The following is an 18,665-nucleotide window of genomic DNA, read 5'->3' as shown; positions in this document are numbered from 1 at the left end:
TAACGAATTGAATCTTTCGAAATTATTGTTAACCCTTGTGTTATCTTCGGGTCATTCTGACCCATCAGTCATTGTGACCCACCGTTGTATTGCGACAACTTTACCGCATTTAAAAACAAAGTGAAGCATTTTCTTTTAACCGGTGGGCTGTCTCAGACCCCCCACATTGCGAAGGTTAAAAGAAAATTATTTTAATTTGTTTTTGTATTGGGTAAAATTGAGTAAACACAACGATGGTTCGTTATGAACCTTTGGGTCATGTGACCCGAAGGCAGCACAAGGGTTAATACACTACATTCATAGCCAGTTACACAAGTTGCACTCTGACACAAATGTATTCTGTCTCAGTGGCTGATGTGTCGGAATTTGGCACAGCACTGCATTCTTCAGCCATGCAACACCACTTCGGAAGAAAAAAATAGATCCATGAATACTCCATAAACATAGTTGCACAAAGCAAGTGCGAGTGAACACTTAGCAAATGTTTATTTTGCAGTTGCTCGGGAAATAGACTCCACTGACTGTCAGATTGATGAAGGGTTGGCAAACATGAGAAAAATAAATGATATTTCATCACAGCTGACAGTCATTTTTCTCTCATGCTATGTTTATCTCAGTCGTTCACATTCACACATACATACATACATCCACACCCACCCCACCCCACCACACACCCCACCACACCCACCCCACCACACACCCCCACAGCGCTGCTAGATGGAGACCTGTACAAGGTCCTGGATCTTGTGCAGGTTGTGCTCCACAGCACGTTCTAGAAACTGAACCCAGGTCAGATCAGCCTCCAGACACACGTGGCTGGACCTGTGCGGGGGTGATTACATGATTACATTTAAGGGGGATACAGTGCATCTGTGTATTACAGCATATAGACAATAAAGAATATGCATAGTGTACCACTGTGCAGAACTCTTGGGCACCCAATATTTCTTATATGAATATTGTTTTTTATATTAATTTTGTCTTCTGTATTTGTGCTGCAGTATAAAAGTGCAATTTTGTATATATGTGTGTGTGTACCTCGATTACTCGAGTGGCCTGTTTATCAGTTTTTTGTTCATACCTGATGATCTCCAGAACTTTCTTTAGTATGGATGCCAACTGGCAGGCCTGGAGAGAGAAAATGGAAGAATGAGAGAGGAGTAGGGATGGGGATCGATACCCGGTTCTGTAAAGACCCAACCGCCTTTAAAATAAAAGAAGAAGAATTTAATTGGCTCACGCCCTACTTCTCATTTTGTTGCTAGCTACGATGGCTGAACGTACTAAGCGGTCAAAGGCTTGGCTACATTTTAATAAAACCAAAGATGAGGACGAAGCGACGTGTAATATATGTTCGAAGATAAAGGTAAAATGCAGTACATTCGACTGTCTTCGAAAAGCAACGGTGCCAACTCCATGCCGTTGCAGGACAACCCTCCTCCTCCACCCAAGGTATGCATGGTGAGCCCAGTCAGCGCACCCCAACTTCGTAGCAAGTATCCATTGTTGACAATAATAAGCCTCAATAATAAGAGCCAGGGCTCTACAGTGCAACTATTTCACTCGCATATGCCCCTAAAATTTGATGCGTGCGCGAAACTGATTTTTTTTTACGAGCACAGTCAGTGTGTGAGTAAAGACTAGCCTCCCCCGCCCCTGCTGATCATTCAAAACATAGTCACCGGGAGCATGGCTCTGTGGGCTGCTTAACCCTTGTGTTATCTTCGGGTCATTCTGACCCATCAGTCATTGTGACCCACCGTCGTATTGCGACAAATTTACCGCATACAAAGACAAAGTGAAGCATTTTCTTTTAACAGCTAGGCTGTCTCAGACCCCCCACATTGCAAAGGTTAAAAGAAAATTATTTTAATTTGTTTTTGTATTGGGTAAAATTGGGTAAACACAACGATGGTTCGTTATGAACCTTTGGGTCATGTGACCCGAAGGCAGCACGAGGGTTAACCCTTGTGTTATCTTCGGGTCATTCTGACCCATCAGTCATTGTGACCCACCTTCGTATTGCGACAGATTTACCGCATACAAAGACAAAGTGAAGCATATTCTTTTAACCGTTGGGCTGTCTCAGACCCCCCACATTGCAAAGGTTAAAAGAAAATTATTTTAATTTGTTTTTGTATTGGGTAAAATCGGGTAAACACAACGGTGGTTCGTTATGAACCTTTGGGTCATGTGACCCGAAGGCAGCACGAGGGTTAAGCAGCTCGTTAAGCAATAACAGAGACAGAACAAAATAGGGATGAGATAAGGAAGGTTTGGGTTTGGTTAGCTGGTCATTTAGCTATATCAGGTGCCTTTTGTTGAAACGTTAAACTTTTCATAGTCTTGAACAGGGCGGAGCTTCATCACGGGGCCCTCTGCTTAGTCTGCTACCAAGTCATTTTAAAATTAAAACCGTAAAAAAAACGGTTAAATATCTGATGAATGCACATGTTATAACGTGTCACTTGTTGAGCCAAGTAAGCCTATATGTCAAATAAAACAAAAAGAAAAGCCACATTTTTGGACAAATTTGTATTTACGAACACAGAAAACAAGTTTGCCAGTCAAGTAAAAATGTTTCAACACCACAGACAACGACAGCTGATTGACAGCGATGGTGCTGAACAGGCCATCAGATGATGAGAAGTACGATGTGAGAGGAGCACACGATGCTACCACACTTCTCCTACTATCTCGTTCTTTTTCTATGCGCCCGATTTACATTTTCTCTCCATTTTCGTAACTATTCTCTTAAGTGCTATATCTATGGCGCTGCCACTGTCTAACTGTACTCCCTTGATAAATATTGTCTAATTTCTGGAAAAAACGAAAAAGCTATTTGAGAAAGAAGCAGACAGAAGGGTTGCATTATGCATTTGAAGGTTAAACTGTCAAAATGTAAGTAAGTGAGGGGCCCTATCTCTGCTACTGGTCTTGAACAATGACGGCTTGTCAATGTCACTTTTTGTCAACCAACCAATCACAGTCATTTATACTAGTTACTCATCCAGGTTGTGGATAGTACATCTGTAGTGGACAATTGTAGATTTAGCCAGAGCCAGGATCCATCGTGCCAATTTGTGCTCCTTTTATCCAGCCTCCTCCTGAGAGCAACACGTTCCCCTTGTTCTATTTGACATCTGTTTTACTTAAGTTATTGTTATACATTTTGTTCAGTAATCTTGTTTACATAAAGTGTGGCGTGGGTTGTGTGGGTGCTGCTATATGTTTAACATTTGCCAAATTCATTCATTTAGATGGTGGTTAGCTCAAGCTCACCCCAGAAAAGTATCGATAGTGGTATCGATAAAGACTCGGATCGTTAAGCAGTCTCGAAAATTGATATAGATAAAAATGAACGATCCCCATCCCTAGAGAGGAGAGAGCCGGTGAGGGAGAAAGACGCGTGTATGAGGGACAGGGAAAGAGAGAAAGCTGTGAGAAGGGGAGGAGAAGAGATAAGGAGAGGTGGAGGAGACAGGAAGAGGTGATAGACGAGGAGAGAGGAGGTGGAAGAGGAGGAGAGAGGAGGTGGAAGAGGAGGAGAGAGGAGGTGGAAGAGGAGGTGGAAGAGGAGGAGAGAGGAGGTGGAAGAGGAGGAGAGAGGAGGTGGAAGAGGAGGAGAGAGAAGGTGGAAGAGGAGATAGGAGGTGGAAGAGGAAGAGAGAGGAGGTGGAAGAGGAGGAGAGAGGAGGTGGAAGAGGAGGTGGAAGAGGAGGAGAGAGGAGGTGGAAGAGGAGGAGAGAGGAGGTGGAAGAGGAGGAGAGAGAAGGTGGAAGAGGAGGAGATAGGAGGTGGAAGAGGAAGAGAGAGGAGGTGGAAGAGGAGGAGAGAGGAGGTGGAAGAGGAGGTGGAAGAGGAGGAGAGAGGAGGTGGAAGAGGAGGAGAGAGGAGGTGGAAGAGGAGGAGAGAGAAGGTGGAAGAGGAGGAGAGAGGAGGAGAGAGAAGGTGGAAGAGGAAGAGAGAGGTGGAGAGAGGAGGTGGAAGAGGAAGAGAGAGGTGGAAGAGGAGGAGAGAGGAGGGGGAAGAGGAGGAGAGAGAAGGTGGAAGAGGAGGAGAGAGGAGGTGGAAGAGGAAGAGAGAGGAGGTGGAAGAGGAGGAGAGAGGAGGTGGAAGAGGAAGAGAGAGGAGGTGGAAGAGGAAGAGAGAGAAGGTGGAAGAGGAGGAGAGAGGAGGAGAGAGAAGGTGGAAGAGGAAGAGAGAGGTGGAGAGAGGAGGTGGAAGAGGAAGAGAGAGGTGGAAGAGGAGGAGAGAGGAGGGGGAAGAGGAGGAGAGAGAAGGTGGAAGAGGAGGAGAGAGGAGGTGGAAGAGGAAGAGAGAGGAGGTGGAAGAGGAGGAGAGAGGAGGTGGAAGAGGAAGAGAGAGGAGGTGGAAGAGGAAGAGAGAGGAGGTGGAAGAGGAGGAGAGAGGAGGTGGAAGAGAGAGGAGGTGGAAGAGGGGGAGAGAGGAGGTGGAAGAGGGAGGAGGTGGAAGAGGAGGAGAGAGAAGGTGGAAGAGGAGGAGAGAGGAGGAGAGAGAAGGTGGAAGAGGAAGAGAGAGGTGGAGAGAGGAGGTGGAAGAGGAAGAGAGAGGTGGAAGAGGAGGAGAGAGGAGGGGGAAGAGGAGGAGAGAGAAGGTGGAAGAGGAGGAGAGAGGAGGTGGAAGAGGAAGAGAGAGGAGGTGGAAGAGGAGGAGAGAGGAGGTGGAAGAGGAAGAGAGAGGAGGTGGAAGAGGAAGAGAGAGGAGGTGGAAGAGGAGGAGAGAGGAGGTGGAAGAGGGAGGAGGTGGAAGAAGGAGTCTTACATTGTTTTCCACTCCAGAGTAGTCCATAGGGGGGTAGAGAGTCAGGGCCAGGTCATCGACTCTGGAAAACGAACACACAGACACACACACACAACATCAGTTTCTCTGTGTCATCACTCTCTCGTCAGCATGAAGAATCATCACTTTCTATCTCTCCCTATCTTGATCTTTCACAGACACTCCCAGTCACACCCACATTCCTACAGTGGTCACAGCTGAAAGAGATGAATTACGGACCGCTGCCAAGTCCTGAGATGAATATAAACAAACCGTTTGCCAGTCTCGGGTTGCATCATACCTGTGTCAGGTGGGACGCATGCATGTAGTAGCACATTTTGTACCAAAAATGTTGTTTGTGTTACAGTAGGTGAACAGGTGACAACAGGTGATGTGGTGTGTTCAGGTATAGAGATCTGGTTCCCAGAGGAACATCTTCCGAGACATGTTCTGGGTTAGGCTCATCGCTACGTCATAATTATGCCCTGGTGACTCCTAGTGTGTGTGTGTGTGGGTGCGTCTAACTGTTGTGAATGGGTGTGAGACGTCTTACGAACAACCAGATGTGCACTCCTTAAAGCTGCAACCGCACGCACATCTCTATCTGTCCCAGCAAACTCACACGCAACCACACACACACAAATATACACAAACAAGCATTTCAAAATTAAAGTTTGCTTGTTAAATATAGTGTTACTGCAAAAATATAGTGTTTTTATTAATATAATAAGTTTTCCTGCATTTGTCATGCTTTATTGAAAGTTAAAAAAAAATATGAAGTGTGACAGTATAGGTAGGGAGAGATGCAGCAAAGGGTCCATGCTGGATTCGAACCCCAGGCCACTGGGTTAAGGCCTACATAGTACACACACTTATACGGTGAGTTTCCAGGAGCCCCCCTAGAGAGCTTTTTCTGACCACAATGCACACACACGGAAGTTCAGCCTCGGGGGGGGGGGGGGGGGGGAGGACCTCACCCAGGGCTGATCATCTTGGTGACGTCGGCCAGATCATCGAGCTGTGCCACGGTCTGAGGCGTGGCCACGCTGCCGCTGGCCTTGACAGCGGCCGACAGCTTCCTCAGGCAGGCGGCGGCCGTCTTCATCAGCCCCCCGCACGGCGCCAGCACCTGCCGGTCCCCCTCCGACCAGTAGGTGTCCATGTTTCCCCGAGGCTCCTCTTCGTCCTCGTCCTCCAGCTCGTTACTCAGGGGGTCCACGCTCTCCGCCCGCGCCTGGGAGCAGACAAGAATGTCATGAAAAAGCATACAGAGCTGCGATGGTGTAAACAAGGATGGTATTAACAGCTATAAGGAAACAAGCTTTATGAGGGTCTGGAATTATTCCCCCCCCCCCCCCCCAAAAAAAAAGTTCTGGACATTACCTGCTCCATCTCCTCGATAGCATCCTTCACTACCCCCAGGTGAGAGGACAACAGACCCCCAACTGCCGCCTGGTTGTCTGTTTAGGACACACACACACACGTTAAAAGGGAGCTGTGTCTTGTCATCTCTGCTTTACCGTCGCCACCTGCAGGTTGCCTGTGGTCATTACTCTGGTTCTGTGAGGACACTGCAGCAGCAGCTGTTCTGGACTCACCGCTGGGCAGGTGAGCAAACTGGTCACAGGCCAACCACACACCCCCAGTGGAGGACAGCTGCTCCTGAGAAAGACTAGACAGACAGGGAGAGAGAGGGAGAGAGACAGAGACAGACCAAGAAAGACAGAGAGAGGGGTGAGGATCTATAGTAATTCTCCATAGTGTATGAGGGCATTGATCTGGGCCATTCCATGTGTGTGTGTGTGTTTCTGGGGTACCTCTGCAGAGGAGAACTGAGCAGGACCTCCACCAGCTGAATCACTCCGTCCAACCCGTCCAATGTGGCGTCCCTGACCAACCGGCGCAGAGATATGCCTGGAGGGGGAGGGGATTAGCGTCAAATGAACCAAAGGGGGAACAGCACAGAAGTGATTGACAGCACCACTGGAGCACGGTCATTTCAACACTGAATGCATAAGAACCAGTCGGGCATTGATAGCGTTAGATTATTTCTGTCACCGGGCCTGTCAGGAAGCAGGTGGGTTAGCTTACCTTGACTCTTAGGCAGCCAGTAGTAGACTGTGGACAGAGACAGCACACTTTTCTGCATCGACCCGGCCAGTATCTCCACATCCTTGCAAGATGAGCAGTGGAGAGAGAGATGATTTAGTGTCTGATGTTGCCTCACGAGTTTGCATCTTTATGATCGTAAAAATATCAGGACTTTATTAGGTAGCGTAGTGTAGAGGGAAAAGCTACTGTTCACAAACGACGTAGTCTTACATCTTGCGAGGGCAGTGGGGGCTTTGAGAAGGCAAGGCTTAGTTTGGTAGCTTCCTGAGAGACCGCTTTTGCAGCCTGATCTGAAGAGGAAGGGAGAGAGCGAGAGAGAGAATGAAAAGATGACGGGATGACGGTGAGGTGGAGAGAATCATAGACATATCTATGGAGAGAATAGCCTATTGATGAGAACATCGGGGATTGATCGCCTGCATTGCCTACGTGGGAAATTACTCAACTCAGCGTATCCCAGAAGTTTGCCAGGTTGAACCCCCCATTGGATTCGTTGGACTCCCCATCTGTAAACAAAAGCATCACGTATTGTGTTAAAAATTATTTACTTTTATTGATGATAAGTTGGCCTGTGTGTTACAGCTTGACAGACTGCTAACGCTAACCCGTCCTGACAATGAGACATGAGGCGAGATGACTTGTGCTTATACTGGCAATATGAACGCACAAACATCAACCGCAATCTGACCCACACAGATCTAAACTACGATGGCTACTAGCCAAACTTTAGCCATCCACTCCACTACATGACGTTAGCTTGTCAACATGCTGGCTAACGTCGTTGAGTCAAACTGTGTTCTAAAAGCAGCTAGCTACAACAGCTAGCGCTAGCTAGCAACCCAACGTTTAAGGCTACAACTCCTGTTATTCAGCTAGGTAGTTGGCAAGGTTATCATACCTTTGACTCTATCTCGTACACACTGAACAGAGTTAAGGAGATTTCTTAAAGGAACCGTAAGGTCTTCACAAGAATTGTCAGCGCTCATGGCGCACCATCCATGTAAACACGCGGAACACTGCAGTACCGTTCAGCTAGCGCTTTACAGTAGGAATTGTCAGGTTTCAAAATAAAAGTCTCACCAGAAGACAAACGAGTCATACCGTAATTCTAGGAATATCCGCTAGGAAGCGCTGTAATAAAGGCAATGTGCAGAATGCCAAATGAGCATTGTGGCTAATGTACAACTCTTAGGGTGTATCCTGTCTAGTGGTGGGGGGAAAAATCGATTTACATTTGAATCGCGATTCAGTCTTCTAGCGATTTATATCGATTCACAAATTACATTTTTTTGTATTTTTTTGTTATATATATATATATATATATTTTATATATAACAATGAGTTTACTAAACTGCAATAAAAACAATACATTTCAAGGTTTTGATGCATTGGGATTTTTTTCTTCAACACTTCACTGCCTACCACAGTCAAATAGAAACAAATAACACTAAACAGCAAACTGGAATCAAATGTAAGCATATATTGAATCTAAATTTGATAAAAAGTCAAAAAAAATCGTGAATCGAAAAAATTGTGAATCCATTTGTAATCGAATCATGACCCAAAGAATCGAATCGAATCGTGAGGTACCAATAGATTCCCACCCCTAAAGCTGTCCCGATCATGGGTCTCGTAGTCAACAACCCTGTATGCGACCAACGTGGACAAGCACAAATCAGGTCCTGTTGTGTGCACTTCTCTTAACACTGACCTGTTCTGCGAAAGAGACCATTCTCAGATTGTTTGAGAAATATTGTTTAGTGGATTCACTGTATACCAGTACACCTATGTATGCTCTGTAGAAGGCTCAGATCAAACGTGTTAATGTTTACATGTGACCGTATTCAGCATAGCTCATATACTCATCCTATATCTGTCCTTAGCAGTCTATAAACATGTGGCAAGGCTTTTTTTCTACCATAGGTTTATTGGGGGTTATCTTCAGAGGAGATACGAGAACAGATCTTTAACTGAACAAAAACAAAATAGTACAAGACAGTGATGTCTTTAAACGCATTTAACACTTCTTTTAAGTGACCATTTGCAATTTTGGTGTCATGCTGTAGAAAGCAAAACACAGATTGTAGGACAGGACATACAGTATGAGGAACTGCAATCACAGTAATTTAGCAACATCAAACATTCTCCTTCTAATTTATTCAATTATTTGTCACTTATTTTAAGTGAAAATGGCATGCAGTCACATATTCATTACTGTTGATCAATTATTGAAGAAGAAAGTTAAAGTTTTTTTTAAATTGAAGTAAATGTTACACCACTAACTCTTGTTGTGTTGAATTTTGGCTCTCCAACCCTGTTCTTGGGTATCCTCAGTACCATCCTGTACAAACTCTTCTGGAACATGGTTGGAGTGCCCTGTATAAGAGAATATAAAATATATTATTTTATAGAATTTACTTTGGTCCAGACTTCCATGCTGGCCTGATCTGTGCAGAGTACAGATAGACTGCTCATGTCAACACCTTGGTCTGAACTTACCGATCTCAAAGACAAGCATAACTTATCATCTGTTGTTGAGCAAGATGGTCATGAAACTCATCCGGCTGGCTTATTATCTGCTATTTATGTTCACTCTGTAACCAGTAAACGAGCCTTTGTTAGGCAATGTGCCTCTGGAGATAGAAGATAACAAACATGTTTTTCTTTGACAGTATGGTCTCCCACATGCAGTATGAACGAACAGGCCACACTAGGAGAGATGGTGATTTTATGCAGACACAGTTATTTTTTTACTAGTGTATCATCTTAGGTTCTTGAAAGAGAACACTGCAGCTTAAAACAAACAGGACCTTTGACGGGAGGGGTCGAAGTGTCTGATATGACTGAAGCCCAGCAGGGCATGGCTGGTTCAGGCCTATTGACCACGCTGACAGAGTTGTTGACAGGGAGACGCATGATGGTCAGGAGACAACACACTCTGCCACTGTATAGATCCACTATGCTCTTCCCTGGATCAGACAGATTGTGCATGGGGACCAACTCAGACATTGGGTACAGGATTCAGGAATAAAGTGTTTAAGGTATTTCACATGTGTGTACAATGTGCTTAGCAGTCATGGTAAGTGTAGGATCAACTGAACATGCCAGATGTAAAAGATAATGAGTTTTTCAGCACACATCCCATTCCTAGATTATACAGGAATTTTTGGGGGTAGTAAAATGTACTTTGATTTAAAAGTAATTTAAATGTAACATTATATTATTTAAAGTTAAATAAATAATTTATTTAAATTGCTTGATTGTAAAAAATACAAAATGTTTCTCGGTAACCAAAAATGTGTATTTTGTTTTACTAAGCGATTTTTGAGGATTTTTGAGTGGCCAAAAGAGAATGGAGCTGCATAATCCAGCTTCATCCCGAGATGAGGCCATGAATCAGCATTCTCCGTCTCCAGATTCTCTTGGAATCTTCGATCATCTTGAGCGAGCCCCTTACATCAAGCCAATCACACGAGGCAAGCAAAGACCAACACGTCACGGACTGATGCACCGAGATTCACTCTTTCATCATTTAACATGTGGGTCAAAGTTAACTCTTAGGAGAGAACAGTAGGGGTGCATTGCGTATTCGTTTTGCGCACGCAGCAGTGGACAATCATTTCCTAGTTAGAAAGAACAAAATACTCGCGGTTGTTTGATTAACTCCGTCAAACGACGCAATATTGGTAATTAATAATTGACTAGTGACTGACGGAGTGTTCTCCCAAAGCAGATACATCAGGTTTATGCAAATGTCCTGAAGCTCGAGTCCCCACTGTCCCACCTCCTCCCCGCGGGCATCCCTGAGTATAAAGGCTGAGAGATCGTCTTAGAGAAGACACAAGTCAGCAAGAAGAGACGATCACCTGAGTCTCTGAACAACGTTGAAGAAACTCATCTGACTCCTTGTGAACAAGAAAGAAGAAAAGGTAATTAATATTGTCTGCCGTTTTCTTATTTGGCGGAATTGTTTGCATTCAGATTGACTACCCAGTGTGGCGCCACTAGTTGCACACTCTGCATGTGTTTCTCTACAAGATCAGATTCGTTATAACAAAGTTATCTATTAGTTCTGCATTTAACCATCTCCATTGAAAATCCTATTCGCTGTATATGACAGGCATTAAAGCATGGCATTGTTAGCATGGGGTGATCCTGTTTTGCTTTGCTTGTTTGGAACATTCAATCTTCATGAGACATCTACACAATGTACATATAGAGAATGTTACTTGTAAATCATTCTGATCATTCCTGTCATTTCTCTCTGTCTCCTTCCCGCACTCCTCACCCCTCCTCTCCGCCACTCTCTCTCCTCTCCATCAGGGCTCAACCCATCCACTCTCTCCTCTCCCTCAGGGCTCAACCCATCCACTCTCTCTCTCCTCTCCCTCAGGGCTCAACCCATCCACTCTCTCTCTCCTCTCCCTCAGGGCTCAACCCATCCACTCTCTCTCTCCTCGTTCTTCCATCTCCACCAGCAGCACCATGGCCCCTCAACTCCCGTCCCAGAACCGGGCTGGTCCCCGGCTGCTCCAGGGAGACCTGAGCGAGCTCAGCCCCGCCGTCAGGGACTTTGTGGAGGCTAACGTCAAGCTGTGCCAGCCCGAGGCGCTCCACATCTGCGACGGGTCCGAGGAGGAGAACCGGAGTGTCCTGGCCCAGCTTCAGGAGCAGGGCATGATCAAGAAGCTCACCAAATATAAGAACTGGTAGGTCAGCACGTTTGGCTGAAGCCCACCTCACGCCACAGCTGGGGAGGGCCGGGGAGGGATACAGGCCCAGTGGAAGCTGTATTTTACTTAGCTTTTCCTTAGCAGCGATTTAGATGGTTCTTCAGTACCGTAGCCTCATGATGAAAGAATGAAGTAAATGAATCCCTGCTAGACTGAGGAGGAATCGACTCCCACCAAAAAAGTATTTATTTGATTTAAAAGAGACCATGTTCAGGTCAAAACATAAATGTCACCATTTGGCTCACCATACCAGACTGCAGTCCAGTCATGCTAAAACCCTGTATGCGACCAGAGACCCAGGGTCCTGACTCCCTGTGGCTCCCTCTCCTGACTCCCTGTGCCTCCCCCCTCCTCAGCTGGCTGGCCAGGACAGACCCCAGAGACGTGGCCCGCGTGGAGAGCAAAACCGTCATCGTCACCCAGAACGAGCAGGACACTGTGCCCTCGCCGCGTGGAGGCGGAGTCAGCCAGCTGGGCCGCTGGATGTCCCAGGAGGAGTTTGACAAGGCCGTGACGCTGCGGTTCCCTGGCTGCATGAAAGGTACCCAAATCAAATTAAATTTTCTTTGTACAGACCTTTATTTTATAAGCAGTGTCACAGAGGGTTTGACGTACGCCTATAGAACTACACCTAAGGCAGGCTGAACCCTCGAGGATGTGTGACGCAGCAATGGGTTAGCAGAAGCTTAGTGTTCGAAGCGATGTACAAATACTGCATGCTCTGCTCCCGGCTCTACAGTCTGTCTTCTGGGAGTCTAAAACCTGCCTTGCTGTTTGGTAGCATTCTTAACATCAGCACAGAAGTGTTGAGCTAGATATATCCAGTACTACCTGTACAAACAATGTAGTAACTCTCTCTCTCTCTCTCTCTCTCTCTCTCTCTCTCTCTCTCTCTCTCTCTCTCTCTCTCTCTCTCTCTCTCTCTCTCTCTCTCTCTCTCTCTCTCTCTCTCTCTCTCTCTCTCTCAGGACGTACCATGTATGTGATCCCCTACAGCATGGGACCAGTGGGCTCCCCCCTGTCAAAGATTGGAGTGGAACTGACCGACTCTCCCTATGTGGTGGCCAGTATGAGGGTGATGACCCGCATGGGCAAGGCTGTACTAACTGCCCTGGGAGGGGGGGACTTTGTACGCTGTCTACATTCCGTTGGCTGCCCCCTGCCTCTCAAAAGTAAGTGAAGCTCGACTTAATCTGCAAAGACAACACATTTAATCAGGCACTCTCCTGTCGTTCGAATCCAACGCTCTCTGTACTGTCAATATGAATCTGTAGTGGCAACTAAACTAAATTTCCCCTCTCCTGCCCCCCCTCCTGCCCCCCCTCCTGCCCCTCATCTACCCCTCCTCCTGCCCCTCATCTACCCCCCCTCCTGCCCCTCATCTATATACCCCCCCTCCTGACCCCCCTCCTGCCCCTCATCTACCCCCCCTCCTGCCCCTCATCTATATACCCCCCCTCCTGACCCCCCTCCTGCCCCTCATCTACCCCCCCTCCTGCCCCTCATCTACCCCCCCTCCTGCCCCTCATCTACCCCCCCTCCTGCCCCTCATCTGCCCCTCCTCCTGCCCCTCATCTCCCCCCGTCCCCTCAGGTCCCCTGGTGAATAACTGGCCGTGTAACCCCGAGCTGACCCTGATCGGCCACATCCCCGACCGCCGGCAGATCGTGTCCTTCGGCAGCGGCTACGGAGGGAACTCCCTGCTGGGGAAGAAGTGCTTCGCTCTGCGCATCGCCTCCCGCATCGCCAAGGAGGAGGGCTGGCTGGCCGAGCACATGCTGGTAAGACGAAGCCTTAAGACGAACGGAAAGCACAGCAGCCCGTCCTGTCGTGAATGTCTCGTTGGAGAAGTAACTCCCGAGAGTAGCAGGACCAGGAGTTACAACCCACCTGGGCCTTGAGAGAAAAAACCGATTTGTTGTTGTGGCAGACGCCATGGTAACAGCCTCTGTCTTCCTGATGCAGATCCTGGGCATCACCAACCCAGCGGGCCAGAAGAAGTACATGGCGGCAGCCTTCCCCAGCGCCTGTGGAAAGACAAACCTGGCCATGCTCAGCCCCGCTCTGCCCGGCTGGAAGGTGGAATGTGTCGGAGACGACATCGCCTGGATGAAGTTTGATGACCAAGGTGAGAGACCGGTCGCTTAGCCGGTGACAAGGTTAGCTTGATTTCTCATGCCGGCTCTGATCATTCTTTAGATCATCTGGATCAAGATGCAGTTGATGTACAGATTCTAACTGGTACTAGACTGTTAGCATTTATGCCATAATAGGACAAGATGACTGGTATTTTCTAAGCTGAGATGGTTGGAACTCTGCTCATAACTTGCCTTCAACTCTTCCTCATTATCCTCCTCCTCTTCTTCTTTTTCGTCCTCCTCTTCCCTGCCTTCTCGTCTCTAGGCAACCTGCGTGCCATCAACCCAGAGAACGGTTTCTTCGGTGTTGCCCCCGGTACCTCAGTCAAGACCAACCCCAACGCCATGGAGACCATCTGCAAGAACACCGTGTTCACCAACGTAGCAGAGACCAGTGATGGGGGTGTGTACTGGGAGGGCATGGACCAGGCACTACCAGAGGGGGTCTCCGTCACTTCCTGGAAGAACCTGCCCTGGACGCCACAGGACGGTAGGTCTATGATTCATCAGTACCTCAATCGTTCAAAAAACATAAATTAATCAGCGTAATGTTGATTACTATACCATTCTTGTGAAGCATTTATGACGAGCTGGACCCAACTTGAATGACTGGACGGGCAAAAGCGGAAGCGTTTTGTTTTAGTTCTTGAACGAATCAGATTCCTTTCCTCCATCGTCCTACACATGTTGAAATGTGACGGTACAGTACAGTAGCTGTAGAAGCTGACCTCTCCCGTGCCCTCTCCTCTCCAGGTGAGCCGTGCGCCCACCCAAACTCCCGCTTCTGCACCCCGGCCGGACAGTGCCCCATCATCGACCCGCAGTGGGAGTCTCCCGAGGGCGTGCCCATCGAGGCCATCATCTTTGGAGGACGCAGGCCAGAGGGTGAGCACGGTTCTAGAGCTGTCAGTTCTGTACCCACAGCGCTGTGTGGAGTAACATTGGGATGTGAGCCTGACTCATCATAATGTAATCAGAATAGATAGAATGGAATGAATGATAATGGGATGAAATGGAATGGAACAGAAGATTAGAATGCTCTGGCCAGTGTTCTAGAACCCTCCCTCCTAACTCTTTCTTCTTCTGTCTCTAGGAGTGCCCCTGGTGTACGAGGCGTTCAACTGGCAACACGGCGTGTTCGTGGGAGCGGCCATGAGGTCGGAGGCCACCGCTGCAGCGGAACACAGAGGTGAGTCTGATCTTTGACCTCCACACCACAGAATGAAATGGCTACAAACATAGTGACACCGAAATATATTTTCCCCAGTGCTAACTCCTTCTTCTCTTTCCTTCTCGCTTTTCTCCCTCTCCTCCTCTCCTGTCCAGGCAAGGCGATCATGAACGATCCCTTCGCCATGCGCCCATTCTTCGGCTACAACTTTGGCAGGTACCTGTCTCACTGGCTGAGCATGGCCGACCGGCCCGGTGCCAGACTGCCCAAGATCTTCCACGTCAACTGGTTCCGCAAGTCCACCACTGGAGGCTTCCTCTGGCCTGGCTTCGGGGAGAACATCCGGGTCCTGGACTGGATGTTCCGCCGCCTGTCCGGCGAGGCTGGGGCCATGCCCTCAGCTGTGGGCTACCTGCCCTGCCAGGGCTCCCTGAACCTGCAGGGTCTGGGCAGCAGCCTGGACTTGGAGCAGCTGTTTGGCCTGGACCAGGCCTTCTGGCAGAAGGAGGTGGATGATGTCAGGGCTTACTTCGACACGCAGGTCAACGATGACCTACCCGAAGAGGTCGCCAGGCAACTGGAGATGCTGCAACATAGGGTCCGTCAGCTGTGAGGGGAGAGAGGGAGGACTGAAAGAGAGAAATAGAAAGAGATAGAGGAGTAAAAGAGAATAAGAGAGAGAAGTGCCTTTGACCTCTAGTCACTTGCGACGTAGCAGAGCGATGATTCTAGATTATCTAATTGATCTAGCTGGCTGACCTGGGTGAGTCAGGGCATGAGGGAGAAAAACATGTTTGGTTATTCTCCGTTTTCTTTTTGCGATTTATTTTTCTTTTCTGAGTGCCAGGAACCCTCCTGTCTCCAACCTAGCTCCTCTCCCAGGCTGCGTGCACAGGGCAGCCCCTCCTGAACCTGGAGATGGATAGAGTAGCAGTAACATCACAGAACAATACGGGTGCCAGATTACGTAGTCACCACGCTTTCTTAGTTATCTCTGTAACTTTGAAGCAATGTGATACATTCCTAAATCATCTGTCTGTGTTATTTAACATTAACTTATTATATATGCATAAAAAAACAGTTTCCTGCTCTGACAGGCATTTAAACAGGGGGTCCTTGTCGCCATGGAACCGGTCTCTGGCTGTGGTCATGGTAACGGGGGTCCACCTCTATCCATGTATAGGACTGCGTTTTATGATGTTATTAAGTTATTTTTGTATTTTGTGCTGTTTTCTTGTATTGTTTGACTGAAATCCAAATAAAAGAGAGATTATTTAAAAGGTAGCCATGACTCTTCAGTTTATTGTTCACAGTTTGTGGTACCTCAAACGTGGATGCTGGCTACAGTTTCAGGTTGTCTGTTTGACACTGTAATATTACATTATTGTTCAGTCATAGTCAATGATGTCTGTGACCAGTGGGAACCAACCACCTGAAACACCTCTGACCACAAAGCACAGTCTATCTGGGGACAAACAGGACTGTGAATAACACACACACACACACACACACGATAAAGGACATGCGATTGTAAATGTGTCCACATAAATGCTATCATGCGTATTATGACACACAAAAGTTAACTACCTAGAACAGGGTGGACAACCCTTGTCCTCGAGAGCCGCTGTCCTGCATGTTTTAGATGTTCAAATGATTCAAATGAATGGTCATTACCCGGCTTCCACAGAGCTTGATAACAACCCATTCATTTGAAACAGGTGTGCTGGAGCAGGGAAACATCTAAAACATGCAGGACAGTGGCTCTCAAGGACCAGGGTTGTCCACCCCTGACCTAGAAAGAAGAATTATCTTAAAAATAATATTTAAAAAAAGTCATATGTTCAGATCTATACTACCAATGGGTTCATAAGTGTCCATAAATTACACTTGAGGTCAGTTTCAGCTTATTCGGAGGACGAAGTGAAAACAGCGGTATCAGCCATCTGCCAACTGAATTAGATTCATCCTTGCTTGTGTCCTGATTCTTTTTGCAGAATACAGACTGTTGTAGATCATTCTGCCCAAGCTGTCCTTTTGCTCATTTGGCTTTCCTACACAGACACACTTTGCAATCCCTTTGGTTATCAAAACCACATCATAAAACAACAGTGTGTGGATTCCGACCCTATCATTCATTGCTTGTCATAGAGCACTACTGTACATTGAACTATGATTCACTAGACTGCCTATGATTCACTAGATAACGGTCCACTCCTGACCTGCTTAAGTCCTTCAGTACTTGTTTCCTGGGGGTCAGATGGCTGAGCGGTTAGGGAATCGGGCTATTAATCAGAAGGTTGCCGGTTTGATTCCTGGCCGTGAAAAATGACGTTGTACCTTGGGCAAGGCACTTCACCCTACTTGCCTCGGGGGGAATGTCCCTGTACTTACTGTAAGTCGCTCTGGATAAGAGCGTCTGCTAAATGACTAAATGTAATGTAATGTTTCCCTCCATCTGGAGAAGGTCAACCAGGCTCTGTACCACATACTGTGTGTGTCTGAGTCCACCGCTTCTCACAGAACATTTGTTGGCCAACCTGCCAACAGTTTATGCCTCAGTTGCAGCTTCCTATATACTGTACTGTACTATACCTCCGTAACATACTGCAGATGCAGGGAGTAGCTTTCCTCTTAGCCAATCAGGACGGGTGATGTGTACCGCCCCACATAGCCTCCCATCCAGGTTACACAACAGCTGCTGTGGCAGGTCGTCTTGTAACAGAGAGAACAGTACACACACTCCTACTGTTGGAACCCAGGGATTGAGAAATGTAAGAGAAAGTTGAAGATGTCAGAGAGAAACAGATTTTACTTTCACTCTTTACATTTTTTACACAAATGTCTGTACTTTCAACTTCTTACTTTTTCGACACTTTCTAAAGGTTGGAAAAAATCTTTCAGAAAAAAGATTTTGAATAAAAGGTTTACAAGGGTTTTGAAAAAAGTATTTTTGAAAAAAGGTCTGAAAAAAGTTTTGAAAGGTTTGAAAAATATATATTTTTTAAAACGTTCAAAAAAACTTGGCATCATTGATGAATACTTAATGAGAACTATACTCTACTGTATTCTATTGTACTCTGCTCTGCTGTAATCTACTCTGTTTTAGGCATCTTTGTTCTCCTCTCCTTTCACTTTGTGTGTGAAAAATAAAGGTTAGAAAAAAAGGTACGTTATGAGACAGAGGGAGTTAGCGATGTCGACATGACTGAGAATAGAGACATTCCTGATCACCCATGGCCATATATGAGGGAGATGTTCGAAATTGTTGGTGTCAAAAAGGACACCAACAATGTATTTTTGTACTAATGTATTACTGTAATATGATGTGAGGTCCAGCCAGTTACCAGCGTGACACTAATGGCTACTTTTTATTCAAGTATATGTCAGAGCCCATACTTCTTTACTTTAACTTGAGTGAAAAAGTGTAGTCAGTACTTTAACTTTTATCAGTGTCTTTTTAAACATGAGTATCTGTACTTCGATTTGAGTGAAGGATTTGTGTACTTTTCTGATAGATGGATGAATGGACGGATAGATAGATAAATATGTGTTTATGACATGCTTGTTGTAAAGGTATTTCGCTTGTCTCTGACCTGACCTGACCCATTGTTTCAAGTTCTCAATTCTGTCTTCCTCACCAAGATCCTGCCAGCTTCCATTCATCTGGCCCTCACTGTGCCTGTGACTTGAGTTTATTGCTGGAATACATTTGTCAATCTCCTTCTGCCT

The 18,665-nt window shown here is 46.7% G+C and overlaps 2 protein-coding genes across 2 annotated transcripts; one reads left to right on the top strand and one right to left on the bottom strand.

The window, feature by feature from the left end:
* Positions 1-461: 461 nt before the first annotated feature.
* Positions 462-7,949, bottom strand: ccndbp1 (cyclin D-type binding-protein 1). The gene is made up of 11 exons (XM_062471322.1): positions 7,793-7,949; positions 7,341-7,400; positions 7,105-7,184; positions 6,874-6,955; positions 6,600-6,696; positions 6,381-6,454; positions 6,166-6,242; positions 5,760-6,016; positions 4,786-4,846; positions 1,082-1,128; positions 462-822 (listed from the first exon to the last, which is right to left on the bottom strand). The coding sequence occupies exons 1-11, from the start codon at positions 7,878-7,880 to the stop codon at positions 714-716; spliced, it is 1,032 nt and encodes a 343-aa protein (XP_062327306.1). The 5' UTR covers positions 7,881-7,949; the 3' UTR covers positions 462-713.
* A 3,363-nt stretch (positions 7,950-11,312) lies between these two features.
* pck1 (phosphoenolpyruvate carboxykinase 1 (soluble)) lies at positions 11,313-16,220 on the top strand. The gene is made up of 9 exons (XM_062471310.1): positions 11,313-11,603; positions 11,984-12,168; positions 12,596-12,799; positions 13,221-13,408; positions 13,593-13,755; positions 14,031-14,255; positions 14,519-14,650; positions 14,859-14,954; positions 15,092-16,220. The coding sequence occupies exons 1-9, from the start codon at positions 11,380-11,382 to the stop codon at positions 15,547-15,549; spliced, it is 1,875 nt and encodes a 624-aa protein (XP_062327294.1). The 5' UTR covers positions 11,313-11,379; the 3' UTR covers positions 15,550-16,220.
* Positions 16,221-18,665: the final 2,445 nt, after the last annotated feature.

Source organism: Osmerus eperlanus, chromosome 1 (genome assembly GCF_963692335.1).
Source record: "Osmerus eperlanus chromosome 1, fOsmEpe2.1, whole genome shotgun sequence".
Lineage (NCBI taxonomy): Eukaryota > Metazoa > Chordata > Actinopteri > Osmeriformes > Osmeridae > Osmerus > Osmerus eperlanus.
This window is presented reverse-complemented; position numbering and strand designations above follow the sequence as displayed.